Raw genomic sequence first — 22,652 nt, forward strand, 5'->3', positions numbered from 1 at the left:
TTGTCATTGATGAATCATGTGTTAGGTGTAAACAGCATTGTTTAATGAAACATTGTTGTATGGGAACACAGCCGCTGTGGTCAATCAATACCGTCTGCAAGTAATTTAACATGTGATTTATTGCCGTGAACTTCTGAATCACCTACTTATGTGCCAAGCCTGAAGGTTGTCAGCTGTGTGATGGGAAAGCAGCTCCACTGACGTCACATCAAGCAGGAATCTTATAGTCTCCGCTTTTCCCTCATTCGGTCACACTCCTCTGTGTGTTGGTACAGACACGAGGGGACCGAGCGAGAAGTGGCGCTTCTTGGCACCCCACCAGGACGGGATGTGGAACAGAAGCTGTATCAGATAATACCTCCTGCTGAGAGTGCAGGCAGCCATTGGTCCATCTGTTCTCCCCTCTGAATCACTGTTCCCCAAATAGAAAGTTGCTGTCTCGCCACTTTATATATCTCAATTCTCCTCCTTACTCCCCAGTAGAGGTGTTAAGTTTCGTGAACACATTCTCGGCACATGGAATCAGTTCAGCTTCCTTTCAAGAGCAACGTGAAATATTTGGTGCTGTAAATGCAAAGTTGTTAAAAGCTGACTCATTTTAGTGCCTCTTTCCTCTTTTGAGCACGCTCTACTTCTCAGACTTGTGTTCCCCATCCTCTTCCAGGGTACCATCACAGCCTACCATCATCCCCATACGCAACAGGTCCTGAGGGTCAGAGGTTACCCCCATCTGGGACGTTATCATCAGAGTTCCTCAACCAAGGTGCCCCCGTCAAGATTCTGCTGCTGGTGTGCAACGCTGCAGGAGCCGGCCAGCAGGCGGTTAGGTAATTACATCAGTGGGCTGCTCACTGTAACATCCTCTCTGACAGCAATTGTTCTGTAATAGCTTAGACATCACACCTAAGCAGCAGACCTGTCAAATGATCGCTGTGTGGGAGCGTGCCTGGGGTCCCAGTAAGAGTGATACTCTCCATGGGAAGAGTTTGGAAGATGACTTGCTTAAGTATCAGAGTTCATCTACTTCATCTCTCAACTTTAACTTTATTCGCTCAACAACATTTGCTCCTTGCCAGGTCATACGTAGCTTATTCATGGCCACTGTAGTCTAAAAACACTGATATTTCCATCTCCAGTCATTTAGGATGATCGCATGAAATCAAGAAGCTCCTGAGGTCGAACCCACTAGTGACGCGGGGCCTTTATGTGTGGCGTTTGCACCCTCTCCTTATGTCTATGTGGGTTCTCCAGCTTCCTCCCAGTGACATGCATGTTAGGGTACCAGGCCTAAATCAGTTGTAGGTGTGAGATGGTGGCGGGTTGCAAAGCAGCTTGCAGATGCAGGAGCATCTTTGGGCAAGCTAAGCAGCTTTAATTCCATACACTATCATAGATTTAACAAGTGAATGCATACAGGAGTATAAGTCCATTGGTGTCCTGCCATCAAGTGGTGGACAACCTAATGTTGTGAGGTTACACTTTAAGCTGAACATTCATCCGCCCTGTTTTATCCGAGGTACTAGAAAAATGGAATTCTAAGCTCATGGAAGTGTCTTGCCATTGGATGTTACATTTGCCAGTGTTGTCAGTTTGTCCATGCTATAAGATGCAGGCTCATACTTTAGAATTTAAAATGTTTCCTTTCTTTATTTTATATATATATTTTTTTGTATATATAGAAATAATGAATCCAGGAAGTAGCCACTTGTCCTTTAAACCTAATCAACTTTGATAAACTTGTTTTTTACATAGCCTTCCTCTAGGGAACCACTTCAAGGTCAGATTATCTCCCTGTCACAGAAAAGGCTCACATTTCACTCTGTGACTCAGTGAGATGAGTTTCAAATCAAACGACCGAGTACTCTGACATCTGGCGCTATACACAGAGATCCATCAGACACTGTGACAGAGTCCAGAGAGATCAATATAGGTGAGCTCGCCAACGCGACTGAGAGAAAGTCCGCTCAAATCTATAAGGGTCGGCCTCTCCGTTTCTCCTTCAAACGCCTCTCTGCCATTGCTCAGCCCACCCACCTATCTCGTTCTCATCAGATGACAGCTGGAGGACTGTGCAGCGCCAAGAAAATGACATTGGAGTCACATAGTTGTTTCACTCTTTTTAGTCGAGCATCACAGACACATTTCTGAGCACCAGTGTGAAAACTTGGAACTGTGATGGGATATTTTTATGTGTGGAAACCCAAAGGTGTTACTTCTATTAGCAATTTGGTTCTTTTGCATTTTGCCTGTAGATGCCAATTCTTACACCTGTCGGCTCAAGTATAAAATATAGACCTATCAGTAGATAATAGATATTTCTGTATGACCCCAACTCTCACATTTCTTTCATGAAACTTCCAAAATATTGTGTGAAAGAAATAATAAACTGGGATCTCTGAAGGTAAGGCTATCTGTCACAAACCATAGAGCAAGACAATTACATTTCATACTACTCTTAACCCACTGACCAATGCCTACTTGCCTGATCTGCCTCCTTGTGACTTTGCTTTCTCACCCAAAATAAAATTCAAGCTAAAGAGTGACTGTTTTGACAAAGTGAAGGGAATTTAGCACACATGGCTCAGGCACAAGTTCAATGGTAATCCTGCAAAGCCATCTAAAATTAGCTGGTGTTTTGGAAGCAGTGCAGGTAAATTTGGACACATTTGAATGAGGCACTGTTTTTGATTTTTTTTTTAGGTTTGGAGTCGAGTGGAGAACTTTGCAGATTATTTTAAGAAATCCATTCATCTATTTTCTTAACTGCTTATCCAATTCAGGGGTTGCAGGAAGCTACGGCCTCACCCAGCTTTCACTGGCACAATATGTTAAAATCTACTGTTTTGCTTCAGTGTCTGCAAAAATGTGCAAATGAAAAAACACAGTGTCTTTAAACATGCACCAGAGCTTTTCTTTCATTCATTACAATTCTGATGTGTATCTGCTTCTTATTTTGTCTCTTTATGGACGTGTATGCTAATAAATCTAATACATACAATAGCGGGTTGACCTCAATTAAATGAGTATTATAATAAATGCGTCATGTGATCTGTCATGTCACAGGGTCTTTTCCATTTCTTATCTCCCTTCTGTAGATGGGCTGTAATGAGAATTCTGCTCTAATACTGATAATGATGATAAATAATTATTTACATTACAATAGGATAAGAAGGCGGTGAGTCAGTAAGGGGTAATATGGGATGGCTGAGTGGTGGTGTTGCCATTTTGAATTCATCATCTTTTAGCTCCTGTGACACTAATTTCCTCTGTGCTGGTTTTAGGTTCGGGCCTCCGTTCCTCATGAGGGAGGACCGGTCTATTTCCTGGGATCAGCTGCAGCAGAGCATCCTCAGCAAGCTTTATTACCTGATGATCAACGGAGCTCAGGCACAGGTAATACAAAGATAGATTTTTTTTTTTAATGATTGAAGGAAATTTTGTTTTGTTTTGTCTTCTCCTCATGTCCTATTGAGATATCCATGCCAGGGTAGGGATTCACAGACTCACGTAGAGAAATTCTAGCACAACAGATGCTTAACTCCATGTCCTCTGGTTAAACCCAACTGCCAGAGATGTCTAGGAATTCAGTCTAGGAACCAAAAAAACTAACACTGATTATTAGACACACTAATTAGGCACAACTAAAGCTATAGTAAAGCCCCATAAAGACTAAACTAAAACTACAATACAGCCCTGTGCAATAAATCAGTAATAATTATAATAATAACAATAATAATATTAATAATACAGAAAAGATATTGTACTGTACCCCTGCATTATGACACCTATGATGCTTTTAAAGCTTATATTTAATGGCAGTGTGCGTAGGCGGGTGTGTTTCAAGCACCAGCTAGAGTTCCTGCAGAGCCGGCTGGCGCACCTGTTCCAGGCCAGGTTTATTGGCTCGAGACAGAGCAAAGCATGCCCACACAGTGAACACAGTGACACTGTGTTTCACAGCCGCGAGATCTCAGAGCTCAGAGCTGGAAGCAGCAGAGACGAGCTGGTGTCCTCTCGCTGTGCCTACCAGCACACCAAAGTAGAGTCAGGTGTACTGGTATGACAAATGCTGGTTTGTGTCGTAAAAAAGAAAAGAAAAAAGAAAGATTCTTTGCCCTCGAAAAACACAAGGCAATCATTTTGGGTAAAATGCAAATGAAATATATAAAATAAAATGTTTATTTACTGCATTTGAATAATTAATCATTAAATTGAGATATGCTTGGTATGAACTGAATGTATGCTAGTCAGGTGAATTTGACCAACTCATCAAAAAAAGCCTTTTATGTCATACTTATGTAACAAATATATATGTAATCCGGTTATTTTAAGGCAAATAAATATTTATTTGAGTTTTGCACCCTAAAGGGATGCATGAGCGTAGCTGTTCTCTCGTCTAGGCTGTTTATTTCCCTCTTTTCGTGTGCTGATGAATGAATAGATTGCTTCCTCTGTCTCAGAGCCTCATTTATAAGTCATTTATATAGTCACGTTTGAGCTGGGAGCATTGCTTTTGTCCACTCATGCATTACGGTGTAGCGTTGTTGTTTGCCAATCACATTTACTGGTCCTGCTCAGTCTCAATCACGCTGTGTTATCTTTTCTATGAGCAAATGTTGGGATTTCTTAGGAGGTGAATGTGGATTCTTTACTAATACACACTGAGCTGTTCATGGGATGTGATTGGGGCGCACTGACATAGTAAATAAAAATAATACACAAAAATTGGAATAACATGGTATTTTAGATCAACCCAAGGTCGATCTAAAACTGACTTTCTACTCCGTTCATACTCAAAGCACTTTCTTTCTACAAGCCTCATTTTCTCATTCAAATAGCACTTTTTTGTAATCTTTGAACCTTCACATGGACGATAGATGCATCAACTTAAGACTGATGCATCCGTCCCTGTGTAGGACACGGGGATCAGTCCAGACCATGTGATTGGAAGCAGCCCCAAAAAGGAGAATCAATGTGTTCTTAATATAAAGGCAATCAAATTTCTTCTCAGGTTTATTGCAGATTTGACTCACAGGAGAGCTAAACCACATCAGACACAAAATAAGCTGTGATTTTTCTTCCAGTGTTAAACTGAAATTTACAGTTGTGTGATATATTTATATAATCTCCCAAAGGTTTGTGACATCTTTACATCACCAAGTCCAATACAAGACGTCAGATGCAGTGGAGACAGGTTCTCTGGAGCGATAAATAATACTCCTCCATCTGCCGATCAGATTAGTAAGTTAATTAAATCATTTCATTCTACCAACTTTGTGGGAACAGTTTGACGATGGCCCCTTCCTGTTCCAACATGACTGCGCAACAATGCACGAAGCAAGGTACATAAAGATGATGAGCAAGAAGGACTTGACTGGCCTGCACAGAATCCTGACCTCAACTCGAAAGAACACCTTTGGGATGAATTAGAGCGGAGACTGCAAGTCTCTTATCATCAGTCTGACCTCAATTTCCCATAAACAGAAGAAGTGAAGCTGTTGTAGCTGCAAAGGGTGGAACGACATCACATTAAACCCTATGGATTAAGAACGGGATGTCACTCTCAGGTTACATGTTACCCTCAGCAACAAATACAAGAACAATCACTCTTTTCAGCTATTGTTATCTCAATATGCATTTATCAGTCGTATTGTGCACACAAGGACAAAGATAACTGCATAGCTCTCAACTCACCTTTGTAAATAATTTTGCTACCAAGACACCCCCAAACAAAGAGTCTATGATTGCACTGAACACATTCCTGTGCTTGAGCATATCACTGTGTGCATAAGCCTGTTGCTAATTGTGCAGCCAAACTGATTTTCAATCAGTGCCTCTCCCCGCGTGGTGCAGGTGCCATGCAGCTGCAATAAACAGCCATACAGAGCACAAGAAAGGCGCAGACTTGCTCGCCACTCTTTCAGAAGCGCCAGGAGAGAGATGGAAGAGAAGAGTCAGGTGCAGCGTTTTCTGTAACTCTGTTGGAGATCTGCAGCCTCCTTTGTGCCCCATGCTGTCAGCTGTTTAATTAAAACCAGGCTCGTAGAGTATAATCAGTTTGCTGGAAGCCTACCTTTGCCAAGGAGGGAGCAGTGCTCAGAGCAGATGTTTGCTCTAAATCTTTCAACTCAGCAGAATATGTGGTTTTCTTGCCTCAATGAATTATGCTCACAAGTGGATATTTTCCGCTTTTGTCTAATTTTAGCTTTAGCAAAGGCAAAAAACGCACATCCTCTGCCATTTTTCCTGGTACTGACATCACTTAACGACGTAGTGTTGAGACCCGTGCCCTTCTAAGTAGACCCATATGACCGTTTGCATCAGAAAATGTCAGGTAAAGAGAGAGAGGATGACAACTCAGAATGAAACTCAAAGACTCAAACTTGAAATGTGGTACATGATCTTCCATGTAAATGGCTGATGCACCCCACATACAGCCTTTCTATCCAGGATTCACGAAAACGTGTAACTGTCTGTTTCATTACTTTAAATATATTAAAAGTTTTTTAAAAACATTTCGTGTTCCCATCAGTTGTTGATTGGATATTAAAACTAACAACAACCTGGTATTGTTTGTCCTAACGTCTGTTGTCTAATTCTGTAGAGCCCATGTGAATCATAGCCTCAGTTTCCTGATATTAGGTGACAGGAGTGGCAGCCGGTGTGGTCTTCTGCTGCTGCTGGTGCTTCAAGGTTCAATGTGTTGTGTGTTCAGAGATGCTCTTCTGCACACCTTGATTGTAACAAGTGAATATTTGAGTATCTGTTGTCTTCCCATTTGCTTCAAAGTTACTTTACCTTTCTTCCTCACTCTGATGCTTTACTGTTTGAACTTCAGCACGTCGTCTTGACCACATTTGATGTTGAAAATTGTCTTTAAATGTATATTCAGATACCTTTAATATCCTTATCACATTATATTTCTCAGAATGACTATATTCATGTTTCACTGTGGTAACTTCCAACCTGAGAGGCAGGACATAACATGAAAATCTACTTCTCTAAGAACAACTTCTATGTGGAAAAAAACATTGTATTTATTATTTAGCAGATTGACAACTTCTGAAATACAAAATTGTCAGGGTGAGCTAAAGTGAAAACAGCAAACTAACAGAACTATGCATCAACACAAACTCAGAGACCTGACTGAAAGTAACAAAGCAAAAAATATGGGCTTACATTTTTAGTCTATTTATAATAAGAGAACACAGTTACAGAATAGCAGCAGCAGTTCACTCCTACTTACTCCTTCTATCCTCCTTGGCACGCAGCAAGTCTCAATCGCTGAGCTGACTCGTTGAATGAAAAGGGAATCAAACGATCCTCTCCAGACAGTGGACCTTATGTAGGGCGTGGTCCTCAGGCTAGTGTTGCCACACCTGTTGCAGCCCGGCGCCTGCACAGTCTATGCAAATCTTCTATGGTTACGACACTGACCTGAGAATCTCTCGGCTCATTTTTATCTCATATTTACTGTCTGACACACAACCAATGGTCTGTTAGCTCCGCCTCGTTTTTGGCGTTGCCTTCACAGATTCATCTTAAAGCTGGGAGGAAGATAAGCGCATACAGAACAGTTACCAGAACAATATGCTACTTTTGTCACTTGTCAAGAATATGGTCTGACACAGTTACGAATTTAAGTGACAGTCAAAAGGTAAAGTCATCTTTGAAAGCATAGACAGACAGAAGGAAACAAACTTCTAACAGTAGAGTTTGATCTATTTTTTTAAAGGTCTTAAAGAAGCACTTGATGCTATATTGTGCTTAAAGACTGGAGCTGCATGTCCTAGGGAAATAAAACTCTAGTTTCCCTCCTCGCCCACTAATGATGCTTATGGAATGTGGGAATATGGGAAAACAGCACTGATCTTGCATTGCAGTGCTGTTCAGACTCTTTGTATTTTCACAGCTCTACATCATGTAGAGACATCTCAAGCTTGACAGCTCTGTCATGACTCCTTATGGATGCTAAGCCATCTCTGGAGAATTGCAGCTCAAGACAAGAGTTCAGACTGAATTATCTCATGTGTGCGAGGAGAGGTAATGTTGTTGAAGGAGTCAAAAGAAGGGCATTTAAAAATATAAGTGCATGTATCTTATTGTAGAGGAAGTTTTCTCTGCTTCTTGAGATGAGAATCTCGAGTTGGAAGAACTCACTGGGTGGTCGCTCTGCATGTACACACAAGCCTTGCAGTGGAACTCACAACAAGCCTGGCAAGGCTGTAATAAAAAGTCACTTTGGTTTTAAACTTGTCATCTAGCATTCAAATAAACAGGCAGGAATGGTTTTGAATTCTTTGGAAAGGCCGCCCAAAGCACCTAGACACCACACGGACGTTTGATGCCTTCACTGACCACAGACAGTGAAGATAGCTTCGTTATAAACTACTATGTATGTGTGTGTGTGTGTGCCCTCAAAATGCTACTTTCTAACGATAAGTGCTAACTGCTGCATTTCAGCAGCTAGCTGACATTCTGGATAGTACTGCGTGTGCATTTGTGAGGCAGTAATTCAAAAGTAACATTTAACTTTCCCCAGGGGTGCGTGCGCACCGGTGGGCTCAGCACGTCAATATTCTCCAGGAATGTTCTGTCTGCTCCGCTGTGCTCCTGGTCATCAGAAAGATCCTGCCGGTCTGAGCTTTTCCTCTCAGCCTCGTGTGGGAGTTTGTTTGAGGCCAGCCAGCAACAGATTTCCCCAGAACAAAAGGAAATCGATTTCATTTTTCCATTCCTTCGTTCCTAAAGCACTTCTGATCTAAGGCAGATCTCAGGGTAATATACTCGGGCTTCAGAGGACAAGAAACACTCTTTTTCTCTTTTTTTCTCCTGAACTCGTGTTTTCCAGCATGGTTGAATAGCATATGAGAGAAAAGCCTGAGTCTGTTTGTGGTTTGGATTTAAGAAAAAGACACTTAATTGCTATGCTCCGTGCTGATTCAAGCCATGAGCTAAAAATGTCAGGTGCAGGTCTCAGCCTATATTTCACGATGGCCCATTTTTGTTTTTGTATCTCCCGAGCCCATACACAGCACATTTCTCCAACTTAAATATAACACAAAAACAGGCCATTGTTTTTTATCCACACTAATTTCCATTTCAGCATTTTTAAATAGTTTGGAACAGCTGTTCAAGAACCATTTTTAGCACGCAAGCGCCAGCAACTAATCACCGTCTGAAAGATATCAAGGCAGGAAGTTTCACTCAGGGTTTTTTCTTAGTTTTTTTTTTAACAAATTGCCTGTAAAGACTGATTTAGATCATTAGCCTTCAATGACGCCTTATATAAAGAGGCACCATTCCTTCCATAAGAAATTCTGGCTATGTTTTGGTGAGCCGCGGGGAAGGATGTACCTAATGGGATGGTGAAGTGGGTGATGTCTGAAGTAATTATTTGCCAAGGCGAAGCACTGACTGATCGTGTGATGGGAAAACAGAAGCTGTTGTACATTCTGCACTCATGTGTCGGTGTCCAAAAAAACTCCAGAAGATTACAAAGAGGCAAATCAGTACTGAAGGCTCAGGTATCTTGTTTGTGACTAGGCAACCAGATGATGGCCTCCAAAAATCCTGCTCCCCTAACCCCACCGTGTGGTAAAACACACACAAAAACAGACATCTCACCCAGTTTTTAGACATGCGATCATTTCCATAGTTTACCAGCTGCACTGAGTCCCTCTCTGTCTCTGTTCTCTTACACTGCTACTTCTACACCTCCCTTTTTCCTCCTATTCTTTTTTTTTCTGACTTGTGATGTCTGTGGGTGGGAGGCTAGGTGGTTAAGCTTGACCTTCCAGGTAGTTTTAGTGTTATAGGGTGTGACAGTAAAGTGGTTTTTGATAAATAAAAGGCTTTTATGTGACTAAATGAAGTTTTCACAAGCCTTTTTTTTTTTTTGCCTTTGCAAATAATCTCGTGGTTTTCTAATCCTGAAATTTTTTAGCAACCTCTTAATATAGCTGCCGACTGTCTTTCACGTATTAGGTTCATAAAATAATTATTTTTGGTCTGCGCTCGGCAAACTGAGCCATCATTTTTGCCTGATCAGTACACAAAACCCTGACTGGATGAATAATAACACTCAACTCCAAGCAGCAGAGCTTTGGTAGTTGTTGTGGTAACATGCAGACAACAAGTCTGCAGCGATAATAGCAGCTCTTTGAGGCCGGCTGTACTTTGTGCTAGATTGTAAATATAAGAGAAGAGAATACCGCCCAATGCTTTAACTTCACCAAGTGATTTTAAATAATGTGATAAATCTCCAAAAGTTGATTCTGTTCATCTGGACGTAGCGTTTTGTGGGAGAAACATTTCGTCACTCATCCAGGTGACTTCTTCAGTCTCAGCTGACTGCAGGTTTCCCCAATCTTATAAACAGTACATTTGCAATTACTTTCCTGCAACATTTGATTTACTTTCCTGGATGATTGAGAATGCATCAAAATGTGATAAATCATATAAAAAGCAATAAGCAGCGTAGGTAGGAAATGTAAAAGAAATAATAAACTAGCAGCTATTGTGAACATCTGTGTGGTTATTAGAAAAAAGGGGGAGAAATCCAAACGCCGAAAGGGTCGACCCTGTGTTGGCCACAGCTATTTATGCTAAACAGCTAATCAGTGAGTTTGTGTATTTGAATATGAAGAATTAACCATCCATGTAGCCACACGGCACTAACATGAATGAAAATGTGAGCTTTAACTTGTTTACCTGACACTGCATAGAAATAAAAGCACATTACGTTTTTAAATGGTGTATGTGAGAACGTCTTAAGGAGCAAACTAACACTGATTTTTACATGCAGATGCATTTATCTAATAATACTGCTGAGATCCAGAAAGTATAAAACACTTACAGTATCTATAGAGAGGCGCTGAGAGATGTTAAAGACATTCAGGAGGTGCTGCTGTATGATAAAGTATCCTGATGCTGTCCGTGTGTTTACCGTGTGTTTTATGCTCCTCTTTCAGAACACCAGAGTGCTGTTCAACATCCGTGTGGTGGGGGGATCTGTGTTTTACAGCTACCTGTCACCTCAGGATGGGCAGCCTCTCTACCACCCTGCTGTCGACAGGTCAGGATGCCTTGAATCTTATAAGTTAGCGTATATCAGGGCATAACAAGTCCCCATGTTATGTGTTGGTTCTTCCAATTATCACTTATTCACTCATAATGACTTTTTCTTATTTTGGGGTGTTAATTGCAGTTCCTGTTGAAACTTGAATCTTCCTCTGCAGCTCTTGGGAGCCCCCACAGCTGCAGCAACTTTTATGCCAAACAAAAAATTGAAAGCGTGCATGAAGCGAAAGGTCACAGAACATATTCCCTGAGCTCTGAATAGACAGTGTGTAAAGTATTTTTATATAATTAGATTTTTATTTCAAAATTTATCACTTCTCAAAAATTCAACTCTCCCTTTCGCAAAAGGATACAGAGGCTATTTTGTACCACTTTAAATTGTGGTCAGATGCATCCTGTTACCTTTTTTTTGTGATCAACATTTTATTGATTTAAAACGGGGTTGGGGGGGGGGGCGGGGGGGGTACAGACATATACAGCACAACTGTAAACTGCAGTAGCAAAGCAAACATTAGCAAACAAGGCATAGGGACAGCAAAGAAAAGACACAAAAAACACAAAGTTAAAACCAATTATTGCCTCTTCCAGGAGATAACTCTGGATGAGAAGATTTTCCAAGCGTCAACAGTCGTGGGTCGAGCTTTATTTAATTTTGCTGTGGTATGTTCAAAACCAATAACACGGATAAGACATCGTCTCCAGAATGACTCCATACAAATGTCAGGACAGAACCATTGCTTTGTAATAGTCTTCTTTGCAGATGTGAATCCAGCGAACAACATTTTGCATTGCATTTGTTTTAAGGAGATTTCAGAGGTATCATTAAGGAGACAAAGACCAGGATTGGGAACATAAAAAACTTCCAGTACCTCAGATAACACAGAGTTCACAAAGACCCAAAAATCGGATGCATCCTGTTATCTTTTATGGCCCTTGAGGTGTCTACTTAAACTTGATTAGAGTCCACCAGTGGAAAATTGCAGGGATTGGCTGTAAAGTGTACAAAAGTTGACTCCACACATCAGGAAAAAGATCAAGCTGTGAACATCCAAGAATAACTCTGTATGCTCCCGTGATAAAACTAAGGCGAGGCGTAGATCGGCAGAAGGGTCTAAATCCACATCTGAAACTTTGCGGTTTCCCAGGAGTGCAGTGGCCTCAATCACTGTCAAATACAAGGAGACTGAGATCAGAGTCTTCTAGGAGTTTTACCAAAATGTGTAACCCAGCTAAGAGAGGCGATCAAGAACAAGACTTCAGATGTCCTCTGTAGAACCGGAAAAACCTGCTGAACGGACCACCATCCCAGCAGCACTCCATCAGAGCAGCTATACAACTGAACTGTTTGGGATGCCTATCATCTAGAAAATGCTAATAGTACAGAAGAGGTGGTGGTAGCATTGAGAACTGCTTCTGAACATCAAGGATAGGAAGGACAGTCAGAACTGTGAGATAATTATTAGTTTTGCGTAGCTAGCCAACTGGTAAGGGTTTATACTAGATAAGTGAAGTCCCGTCTTCCTCCCATCAACCAGTCAGTCCAGATGGCCGCCCCTCCCTGACCCTGGTTCTGCCTGAAGTTTCTTCCTGTTAAAAGGGAGTTTTTCCTTCCCGCTGTCGCCAAGTGCTTGTTCATAGGGGTCTTCTGACTGTTGGGGTTTCCTCTATTATTATAAGGTCTTTACCTTACAATGTAAAGCACATTGAGGTGACTGTTGTTGTAAATTGAAGCTATATAAATAAAACTGAGTGCGACAGATCTCGTTTGAGCAAACTATAAGGCTGATATTGACATGGTCCTGGGTCGGTGACCCAGTGTTTTGTGTTTTTGGATTAAGTTATACTTTTTGAATTATGCTTTTCTGTTTTGTATTATATTTACTGTTCCTGGTTTCTAGGTTTCTGCTCAGTTTCTGGTCCCTGCGAGTTGCATGCTTAGTCTTAGTTTTCGGTCTTTATGTCTTCCTGTGCTCCACGTCTAGTTCCTTCTGTATCTGTGCTTCATGTTCTGTCTGTTCCAGAGTCTGTCATGTTTCCACGTCTCAGTGTCTATCCTGCCTCTTTATAAACTGTCTCGTGCTTCCTGTTTTACTTTGGTAGTCCGTGTCCTATGTCCCTGTGTCTCGTTATGTCAGATTAGCCCAGCTGTGCTTCCCTCCTGTTTCCCATTCCCTCGTTACTCCCTTGTGTATTAAAGCCCCGTGTTTTCCAGATAAGGAATCCAGATATCCTCATCGTGCTGTTTTCTCTCTTTGTGTTCCTGGCTTAATTCTAGTTCTCAGTTCCTAGTTTGTTTTCCTAGTCTGTGTTTTTTATTTTCAAGTTTCCAGTTTAATTTCTAGTTTTCATGATCAAGTTTTTTCTGTTGTTTGTTTGGTTGGTTGGTTTTTTTTGTGAGTTTATTTTTTATGGAAAGTCTTCCCCGCAATAAAAGGTGACACTTTAAGTTTTCATTCCGTGTACGGGTCCTGCATTTGTCCTTCATCCTGCCTACTACAGCACACACCTTGACAGATATATTCATATTTTATTGGTCTAAAGAATTATTAGATCATTGTAAATATCTCCTGAGTTGTGGAATGACTGGTATTATGTTTGAAATCCAACAAACTCACCTCAATAACCTGTTTCAATAAGCTAACTCATGTTAGGTCTAATTTAATCAGTTTGGATGGATTTGAATTCCTCTCTGATCTAACCAGAAGGTTTCTTGAAAATAAAAGCTACAAGCAGCATGCTGACAATGCTAAGTTTAGCATTCTCTGATTGATGCTGTCCTGAAGGCAAAGTTGGCTTTAATTTCATCTTTTTTATGTATATCACATTTACTGGAAAGATTGGCTTTGATTTTCACAGCAGTGACTGAAATGTGCAGACATTTCCTCTTTCTTTACAGGCGCATGTCTGATGGCTTTCAGTTGCAGAAGTGAATTGCTGTTTCAAAGGACCATTTTGGCAAGGTCTTTAAAGGACTTCCATTTGTGTGGCTGCGAAGAACAGTTCATTCACTCACTGAATGGTGCTGATGGGGGCAAATGCTTTTGAAATCTTTTGAAATGCAAATGCAAAAGCAGCACACTGTATCCGAGAATCTCGTGTAATGATAGCGTTTGAACTCTAATGATTCAGAAATATGTTCTGTCCCCAACTCAGCCCATATCAAGTAGGCAAGAGTGTTCTAGTGCAAGTGCTTCACTACACTTTGTTCACTTCTTTTGGCCTCTGTAAACTGTTTGTGTTTGTGTGTAATGTCACACAGGTCAGAGATTGCCTTGTTAGCACCTTTTTGGTCATGTTAGCATTAAAGCATGGATGTAAATATTGGATGGCAACTACTTTGGTTTTGAGTGAAACCTCTGAACCACTATCAGATTGAAACGGCACCACCTACTGACTTCAGTCATCCCCTGAGTCTTATTTTAGTGGGTGTCTCTTTAACTATTAAATGTTAGCATGCTGCCATAATTAGCTAGATGGTGTCAATTATAGGAATTGCACTTGCTTACCATCAGCATGTTTTAGCATCCTGATCTAAGACTTTAGCTCAAAGATTTCTGTATCTGTGTACCGACAACAGAATGCTCTTCTTAAAATAATAATGTGCATAGTGTCACACATATCACAACTGCCATAAAAACGAATGACAGCTGCTGGTAGATTCCTGCTCTTTCTATTAATTTTCTTTTGAAACTTTGATTTTGTTCGACAGCTTCCACAGCACCTCAGAAATGCTCAAAGTTGATTTTTAATGGAGACATTTAAAGGTTCTGTCTTAATGGGATGACAGCAGTCTAACAGCACAAGCTGAAATCAACATCAGCTACTTCAGATATGTTCATCTGTATTGCACATCTCACATAAACATTCACTCCTATGTTTAATTTTGTGGGGATAAATTGTTCATCTCTCTCAGAGTCAAAACATCAACTGCTTATGTCCCATCTAAAAGCAACAACGATGCTGACACCTAGTGGTTTGAAAGCGTCAGTGCACATGTACTTAAACAGTCCAGTAAATTGATAAATGTGTCATAACTTGAAACTGCAGCAAATGTTAGAAAAGCCTGATGGAAATAAAACAGATGGAGTAGTCCTGCTGACAGGATCGATGTCACGTTGTACCGATGCCTCACAACTACCTTTGATCCTGATGTCTTTTAGAGCTTTGAAGCTGTGCGGCTCAGGAGGCCCTCCACATGTGAAGCTCATTATCGAGTGGGAACACAGAATCAAAGACTGGTCAGTACATTGTGCATCCAGTTGTTTCAGTATCACTTTAGCATTCGCGCTAACCTTAACTAACTCTTTGTGCCCGCAGCCTCTTCGGTAACATTAAGGAGGAGGTGGTGAAGGATGCGGAGAGCGTGAGGAATCAGCAACAGCAGCATGTACAGCAGTACAGCTGCACCTTGGATGAGTGCTTCCAGCTCTACACCAAAGAGGAACAGGTAGACTGTGTGCTGTTATAGATATTTACAGTTTGGAACAACAGTACAGCACAGATGTGTTGCTGCTTATGCTCTTTTAGTTCAGCGGCCTAAACTGTGTAATTGATTTCTGTTTTTGTTTTGTTTTTTTAAAGTGGTAACTTGTGCACAAAAATAAAAGAAAATATTAATATCTTAATATAATACAATATTAATGCTGATAGATCAATCAATGAATACATTTCCATCTAATCTATGTTTCTTACTGATACCCATCAGGGAAAGACAAAGACTTTAGACACAATTAAAACACTTTAACATTTGAAGCTAACAATGGGATAGAAGTTAGCAAGTTGTTTTGTATGTGTCAAGATTCAACTAAAAGTTTGGCCCAAATTCAGAGCAGAATGAGGAATTTAAAAAAAACAATCAAGTTTTATTAAAAATTGATAGCTTGGCCAGCAGAGGTAACAAATCCAAAGTGACAAAACCAATCCAAAATAAACAGACGGCACTTGCAGGGGAGAGGAGCCGCATTGAAAACCCACACAAGCAAACCAGGAAGTACAACAAACAATCTGACGAAGAGGAAGAAGAAGGCAGAACTATTTATACTCAGAGGGCTGACCAATAAAGTGGAGACAGGTGGGGGACAAGGCTCAGCTGAAGAAAAACAAGATAGTCAACAGACAGAAAGTAAAATCCAGGAACAAGATGCCAGAGGAAATGAGTTAACAGAATAAAAACAGGAAATGAACGAGCCACTATAACTGAAATGAGGAGGCGCTGAAGCTGCAGTGACAGATGGAGGAATAGATGGGGAAACACTGAAGGAACTAAAAATAAATAACAAACTCAGAATAGGAATCGAGGCTGAATAAAAACCAAGGATGCAAAACCAACGCCGAAGCACCAGCAGTGCTTCTAATCTCCACAAGCACAAAACGATAAGAAGAGACAAGAGCTCGAATAGAACAAGAGCTAATGCTCGAAGTGCTGGAACCATACCAACCACCGTGGACCCTACAGAGGTCACGCACATCGCCCAACTCCTCCAGGATGGCACATCAATACCTGCCACTGCCTGAAAGGTTTGCTGCGTCTCCCTGTATGGTCTCAAGAGCATGAAGAAGATTACAGGAAGCAAGCAGTTACTCTAGGAGAGCTGGACAGACAGGGAGTAAGAGGACGAGCACTGCCAGAGTGACAAAATGACCTCCAGCAGGAAACTAATGTGAATGTCTCTTAATAACTGGCTCTGGTCATAGTATTGTAGGTCCTGGTGCAGACCTGGGACAAGATCCTCAAAAACACCATCTATAGTCTCATTAGGAGTGTTCCCCAATGTCGTCAGGCATGCATACAAGCATGTACTGAGTAACATTTTGAGTTGCTGCGATGAAATTTTGCCAAAACGGACTATTCGTCAGTTCTTCTCTTTGTGGTGTTTTTGATCATTTTCATTTCTGTCACACCATGTGACATATTTTTATATCCTAACACATATTCCAGTCCATATCAGTATAGACATCCATTAAGTTTGTTTTTTCCAGGTGAGATCTGATGTGTTTTCAAAGGTTTCCTTTCATTTTTCTGAGCTGTGTACATTTTGCTACTGAACTAGTGCAGTGTGGAACTGGCTCCACGTGTTTGTGTTTGTATTGGTATTAAATCAGGAAGTAATCAGGTAGTTCAAAAATAGACAGTTGTTGTTGCATGTAGATATGCCAGCGTACAACACACTGACGCTGACTGAAACGGGAAAGGAATGTTTGTTTTTGAAAGGTTATGTTTGTCTATCGTCTATCAGTAGGTGGTAAAGAGGTAAAAACAAGCAGGCGAAGTATTTTTATCGACTGCAACATGTCAAATGTCTGTTCATGCTCTCCTCTGTGGGCAGTACATGACAGTGTTAGACAGCTTTTAAGTGGGTTGTTCCCATTATGTGGAGTGTCAGAATCATATGACTGTCCATGTGCTTCAGTGATGCGTTCAGCCAAACACTCCAGAGACAAAAATGTCTCTTTTCCCAGTAAAACATCCAAAAGGCACTTTTTTTTCCTGTGTTTTTTTGCATGGAGATGTAGATGAATGTAATTTATTATTACATTTTATTAGAATAATTAAGAGTAGACGTAGATTAGAAAGTAGTTGAATCCATTTTTTGTTACAGTTGCATTTTGTTACCAGCTGGTGGAGCTGCAGTCTCGAGGGAGACGCTGTTCAATCTAAGCCGGTAAATGTTCCTCTGATTTAGCCAACTTACCAATATTTCACTGTATAAATAAATTCCTTTTTACAAATTGCAGGTGTTGATTCCTTTCTAAACCTGATAAAAAAGAAGATAAAAGCATAAAATCATAATTATCTTTTTTTTCACTGCAGTCCAGAAAGCAAATGCAAACATTTACAAAGGTACAGAAGGCAAGCGGAGGATGTGTTTTTTTTCTGAGATTCTCCGTATGTTTGAGGTGATTTTCGCCTCACAGAGTATTTTTTGAGCAATGAGATGGTCGTTGTTGTTGTGTGTCAGCGAAAAGTGCAGCCGTGCTTTATTTGCGATGCATGTGACATTAACAAAGCGATAAACAATCTTCAGCGCTTCTTTGTAAAGTTTGAGTGCATGACCTTGCTGAATGCAACAGCTCATCACTTCACAGTATTCAGGATGGTAAACATAGGGAAGCGAGAAAAGTGTGCACAAGTAGTAACCATGGCAACAGATTCTAAATGTACGTCTTGGTCAAAGTCGAGCCGAGTGCTCCACGAGCAAAGGAAGAAAGAATTTCCAGGTTTTCGCTGCACCAGTGTGTGCGTTATAAGAATGCAATAAAACAGGAGGGGAAAACTGATTTGCAAACATATGACGCAGAAGAGGGATTTTTGAGAGACTGTCAAATATTTAAACGCCAGTTTTGTCTCTGCTTCCCTTCCTCTCTGTTTTTCCAATCAGCTGGCACCTGATGATGCCTGGAAGTGCCCCCATTGTAAGCAGCTGCAGCAGGGCATGGTGAAGATGAGCCTGTGGACCCTGCCAGACATCCTCATTCTCCATCTGAAGCGCTTCAGGCAGGTGGGTGAGCGGAGGAACAAGCTCACCACATTCGTGCATTTCCCCCTGGTGGGCCTGGACATGACGCCGCACGTGGTGCATCGCAGCCACGGCGCCCATCAGCACCCTCTACAGCCGGGCTGGAAGCAGAGCAGACGACCTGACCTGGCTCCTCCTGACTATCTGTATGATCTGTATGCTGTGTGCAACCACCACGGAGGCATGCACGGTGGACATTACACAGGTAACATCTAAGAAATGTACTTAGAAGTTTGTACTTTATTTGTACAGTAACAAAGTCCCTCACAGTTTAGATAAAAACACATTAAAACCAAGTGACCATATTTATAGATGTAAATTCATTCCTGCATATGAACTCCTGTACACGTATTAGGAGAAGCAGAGGCCACAGATCACAGCAAAAGGATTAAAGATGATTTAAGAAAAGCTGACCTTCTTTTAAAAACAAATCACACATTCAGTCGACCTCTTAGGATGAGGGAAGCTGTTTAAAAGTTTAGACGCTACAACCCTAAAAGCGTGATCACCTCTGGTTTTAAAATAAGAGCGTTAGGAGACCTTGATCAGAGCTGCAGTTTTAAGGTCTCTGTAGCTCTACTTTATACACAGGAGCCTGGCCATGTAGGGCTTTATCCATCCATCCATTTTTTTCCACTTTATCCTATTGGAGCTGGAGCCTATCCCAGCTGCCACTGGGCAAGAGGTGGGGATTCTGGATAGGTCACTAATTTGTCACAGGGCAGACAACCTTTCACATCTATGGGCAATTTGGAATCGCCAATTAAGCTAATTTCACTAAGTGCATGTGACGTGCACGCATTGGGGGGAAAGGCCCCAGCCAGATGGTGGATTTGAACTCAGGGCCTTCTTACTTCTTACACCACACCACCATGGGGATTTTTTAGGTTGTGCGAAGTCTTGTTAGCAGTCTAACCGCTGCTTTCTGGACCAGTTGAAGATAGGCTGGGGAGATCAGAGATTTATGTAAAACCTGAGTTTTATCTGAGGAAGCAAGACTGGATGAGTTGTGGGATGTGAGATTCAAAATTCAGTTGTTTGTTGCAAGGTTCTTACCGGAATTTTTTACACAGCTTTCTTAAGGATTTCAAAAAATGAATAGAAGATTGGAAATGGGCCTGTAATTGTCGGTGGGATCTCCGGACGTTTTGGGGGGGATTTTAAGCAGAGGGATGACAGAGGCTGTTTTAAAATAATCTGGCATGCGCTCAGATGATAGTGACAGTAGCAGATAAAGTCAGTCTGAAAATCAGTAAAAAAGAACATTCCAGAAACCGGTCTTTCTCTGCACCAGCTCCAGGTTTTAATGCTGTGAGTAATTGGTGTATTTGACCCCTCACCCAAACTGTCATGATGCTGTAACGCAGATGAAAGAAGCAAGGCTTTCCCTGAAAAAGCAGTTTTGGCACCATAAGTTATAACGATACCTTTCTATAGGCTACATCGTTCAGTATAAACTGGGCCTTCACACTTTATCCTGTGAGATGTGCGTGGCTTTTGTGGCCTTCTTTTCTTTCACTCAGAGGATGTGTCATGACTTCCAAAAAGAATTTCAAATTTTGATTTTTACAACCATAGAGCACTTTTCCACTTAACCTCAGTCTGTATTAAATTACCTCAGGTCCAGAGAAGGCTGCAGCATTTTCTCCCATAAAAGTGAGGATACATTTATTATGACAGAAGTTTTTAGAGTGAACAGGAAAGCTGGGAGAGAGAGCGGGGGAAGACAAGCAGCAAAAGCCCTGGGATAGATAGAACTCAGGTTTCTGCAGTAGCCTTATGATATATGGGTCGCCTGCTCAAGCTAGGCGATGAAATAAAATGATTTCAAGGCCAAGACCGATTTCTCCCACACAGCCCTCGTGGAGTTGCGATATGTAGATGACGGCACTAACATCGCCCACACAGAAAAAGATCTTCAGTGCATGCTAAATGGCTCTGTCTGGGCAAACTTGCACATCGGCGTGACTTTAAAGAAAATAAAAAAAGACAGCAAGGATCTTAATTAACCTCGGCAAGTCTTCCATAAAATAAAAATTGACATTGTAAGCCCCGAAAATGATCTTCTTGAAGAAGCAGAAACAAACAGCATGACCACCACCATCATTAGACGCCAGCTGACATGCTGATTGATGTAAGTCTGATTCATAAACAGGTCCTCTGCCTACAACTAAATGACTGCAAGTAAGCAATAGAATAAAAAAAATAGAAACTCAAAGGATTTAACTGAGAGGACTTTGGGTAAAAAAGAATTACATCAAGTGCGAGAAGAAACAGTGTAATTGACTTGCACTCATCTCAGACAAGCTGCCAGAAATGAGCTGTTCCAGAACTTCCAGTTTGAGCCATCCCAAGTCTCAGAAAGGATCCATACAAGAGCCCAATCTGTTTAAAAGCCCAGTGAGGACACCCTGTGGCAAAGACATAGAAAAGCATTCATATTATCAGCTGCCTTGGTCATTAGCCGCAGCATGGGTATTAATAGAAAGCTGAACAGACAGTTAAGGATCCAATTACCCATGCATTGTGTATTTTCCTGTGTATGTTTATGAGCAAACTCCCACAGACACACCCATCTGTGTACCACTTTTTCACTCATTAATTAGTCAAATAAAGAAACAACTGCAGTGACATCCTTTCGCCGGAGCCTAGCAGAAATCAAAGAGTTTGGTCTCTCTGCTTTTTCCATTGTAATTTCAGCCTATTGCAGGAACTCTGTTGACGGCCAGTGGTACAGTTATGATGACAGCAGCGCTGAGCCAGTTCCAGAGGCGGAGGTGTGCACACGTGGAGCCTACATCCTCTTCTACCAGAGGAGAAACACTATCCCCCCCTGGTCTGCCAGCTCCTCAGTCACAGGTCAGTCCTTTCAGATGCTGCAGAGTGCCTTGCTATTATTAGTTGGCTGGAATCTGCTACACCTCATTCATATAATATAAAACTAATGGAGGCAACATGAGAGTGTCATTGCACCTCACACCCTCATTATCTGGTAAAAACTCTATTTTTAGCCCCATCAGTGTTCATTTTCACTGCCTCATCTTGTGTTGTAGCTAATAGCCAACAAGACCTGCTGCCAGTCTCTATTTACATGAGTCACAGAGACGCTCTTTTTCATAGTTTCTACCTAATGTCTGTTTTTCCTAATGGATGAAAATAGATACTACTCCACAATCACAGATCTGTTGCCATCTCGATGCAGGATTGCTTCTTCTAATGGAGCTGTAGTTGGTCTTTTTCTCTTAATGTGCATGCTTATTATTGGACTGCAGAGCAACAAAACAAATTATTTTCATTCCTCTGTTTAGGTTCCACCAGCTCGTCCGCCTCTGACCACTGGCTGGTCCGGCTGACAGGGGGCAGTAAGAGGGGCAGTGTGGTGTCAGGAGGACCTGTGCCAGGATCTCTGGGAGCCGTACAAGCCCCTGAGTCTCCTGAGTTGCCAGTGTTTAGAGATGAACCTCCCAAAACAGTGGAAACATGTAGGTATCTGGACTAATGTGTATAGTTGGTATATTGTATAAAACACAAGAAGGCAAAAAAAACCCTTTAAGAGTAAAAGATGAGGTGCATTTTATAGTTTACAGTGCTACATTGTTACCAAAGGACTTGTATTCAAATGCATCCAGTCTCAATGATAAGCTATGGAAAGCTTGGTTAACTCCTTTCTCATCTTAACAAAAGGAGAAAACAATTCCTTGTTTTGAGTTAGTATTTTATTGTTGTTCTTGCTGATGATCTTGATGTGATTCCAACCTCGTGCAGGTCTATAATCTTGACCCTGACGTCCTTTGACAGTTTTTTGGTCTTGCCCAAAAAAAAAAGATATTTTAAAAATATATCAATGTGAATTATTTAATTTCATTAAAAAATAAATTAAGCAGTGAGTGGAGAGGTGGTGGAGAGGTTGGAATGGATGAAATGTATTCTGTGTGCTTCATTCACACCAATCTAACACAACCACAATCTCTGAGAGTCAGACTCTGGTTTGGTTGTTGAATACTTATTTCACTCAGTTACATGCAAATCAATAGATAATGTTTATGTGATGTG

The 22,652-nt window shown here is 41.2% G+C and overlaps 1 protein-coding gene across 2 annotated transcripts in view; it reads left to right on the forward strand.

Annotated features, from left to right (window-relative positions):
• usp43b (ubiquitin specific peptidase 43b) overlaps positions 1 to 22,652 on the forward strand; it is an 86,591-nt gene that overhangs the window by 59,447 nt on the left and 4,492 nt on the right. For both annotated transcript variants that reach the window (XM_085403231.1, XM_085403233.1), the window contains 8 exons: positions 665 to 827; positions 3,282 to 3,393; positions 10,974 to 11,077; positions 15,243 to 15,320; positions 15,400 to 15,529; positions 18,462 to 18,804; positions 21,300 to 21,458; positions 21,908 to 22,081. In XM_085403231.1, the coding sequence (XP_085259357.1) occupies positions 665 to 827; positions 3,282 to 3,393; positions 10,974 to 11,077; positions 15,243 to 15,320; positions 15,400 to 15,529; positions 18,462 to 18,804; positions 21,300 to 21,458; positions 21,908 to 22,081 (1,263 nt within the window). The remainder of the gene's footprint in view (positions 1 to 664; positions 828 to 3,281; positions 3,394 to 10,973; positions 11,078 to 15,242; positions 15,321 to 15,399; positions 15,530 to 18,461; positions 18,805 to 21,299; positions 21,459 to 21,907; positions 22,082 to 22,652) is intronic.

Source organism: Rhamphochromis longiceps, linkage group LG4 (genome assembly GCF_057381845.1).
Source record: "Rhamphochromis longiceps isolate RC_006_pf linkage group LG4, R_longiceps_female_GT1.1, whole genome shotgun sequence".
NCBI classification, from domain to species: Eukaryota; Metazoa; Chordata; class Actinopteri; order Cichliformes; family Cichlidae; genus Rhamphochromis; species Rhamphochromis longiceps.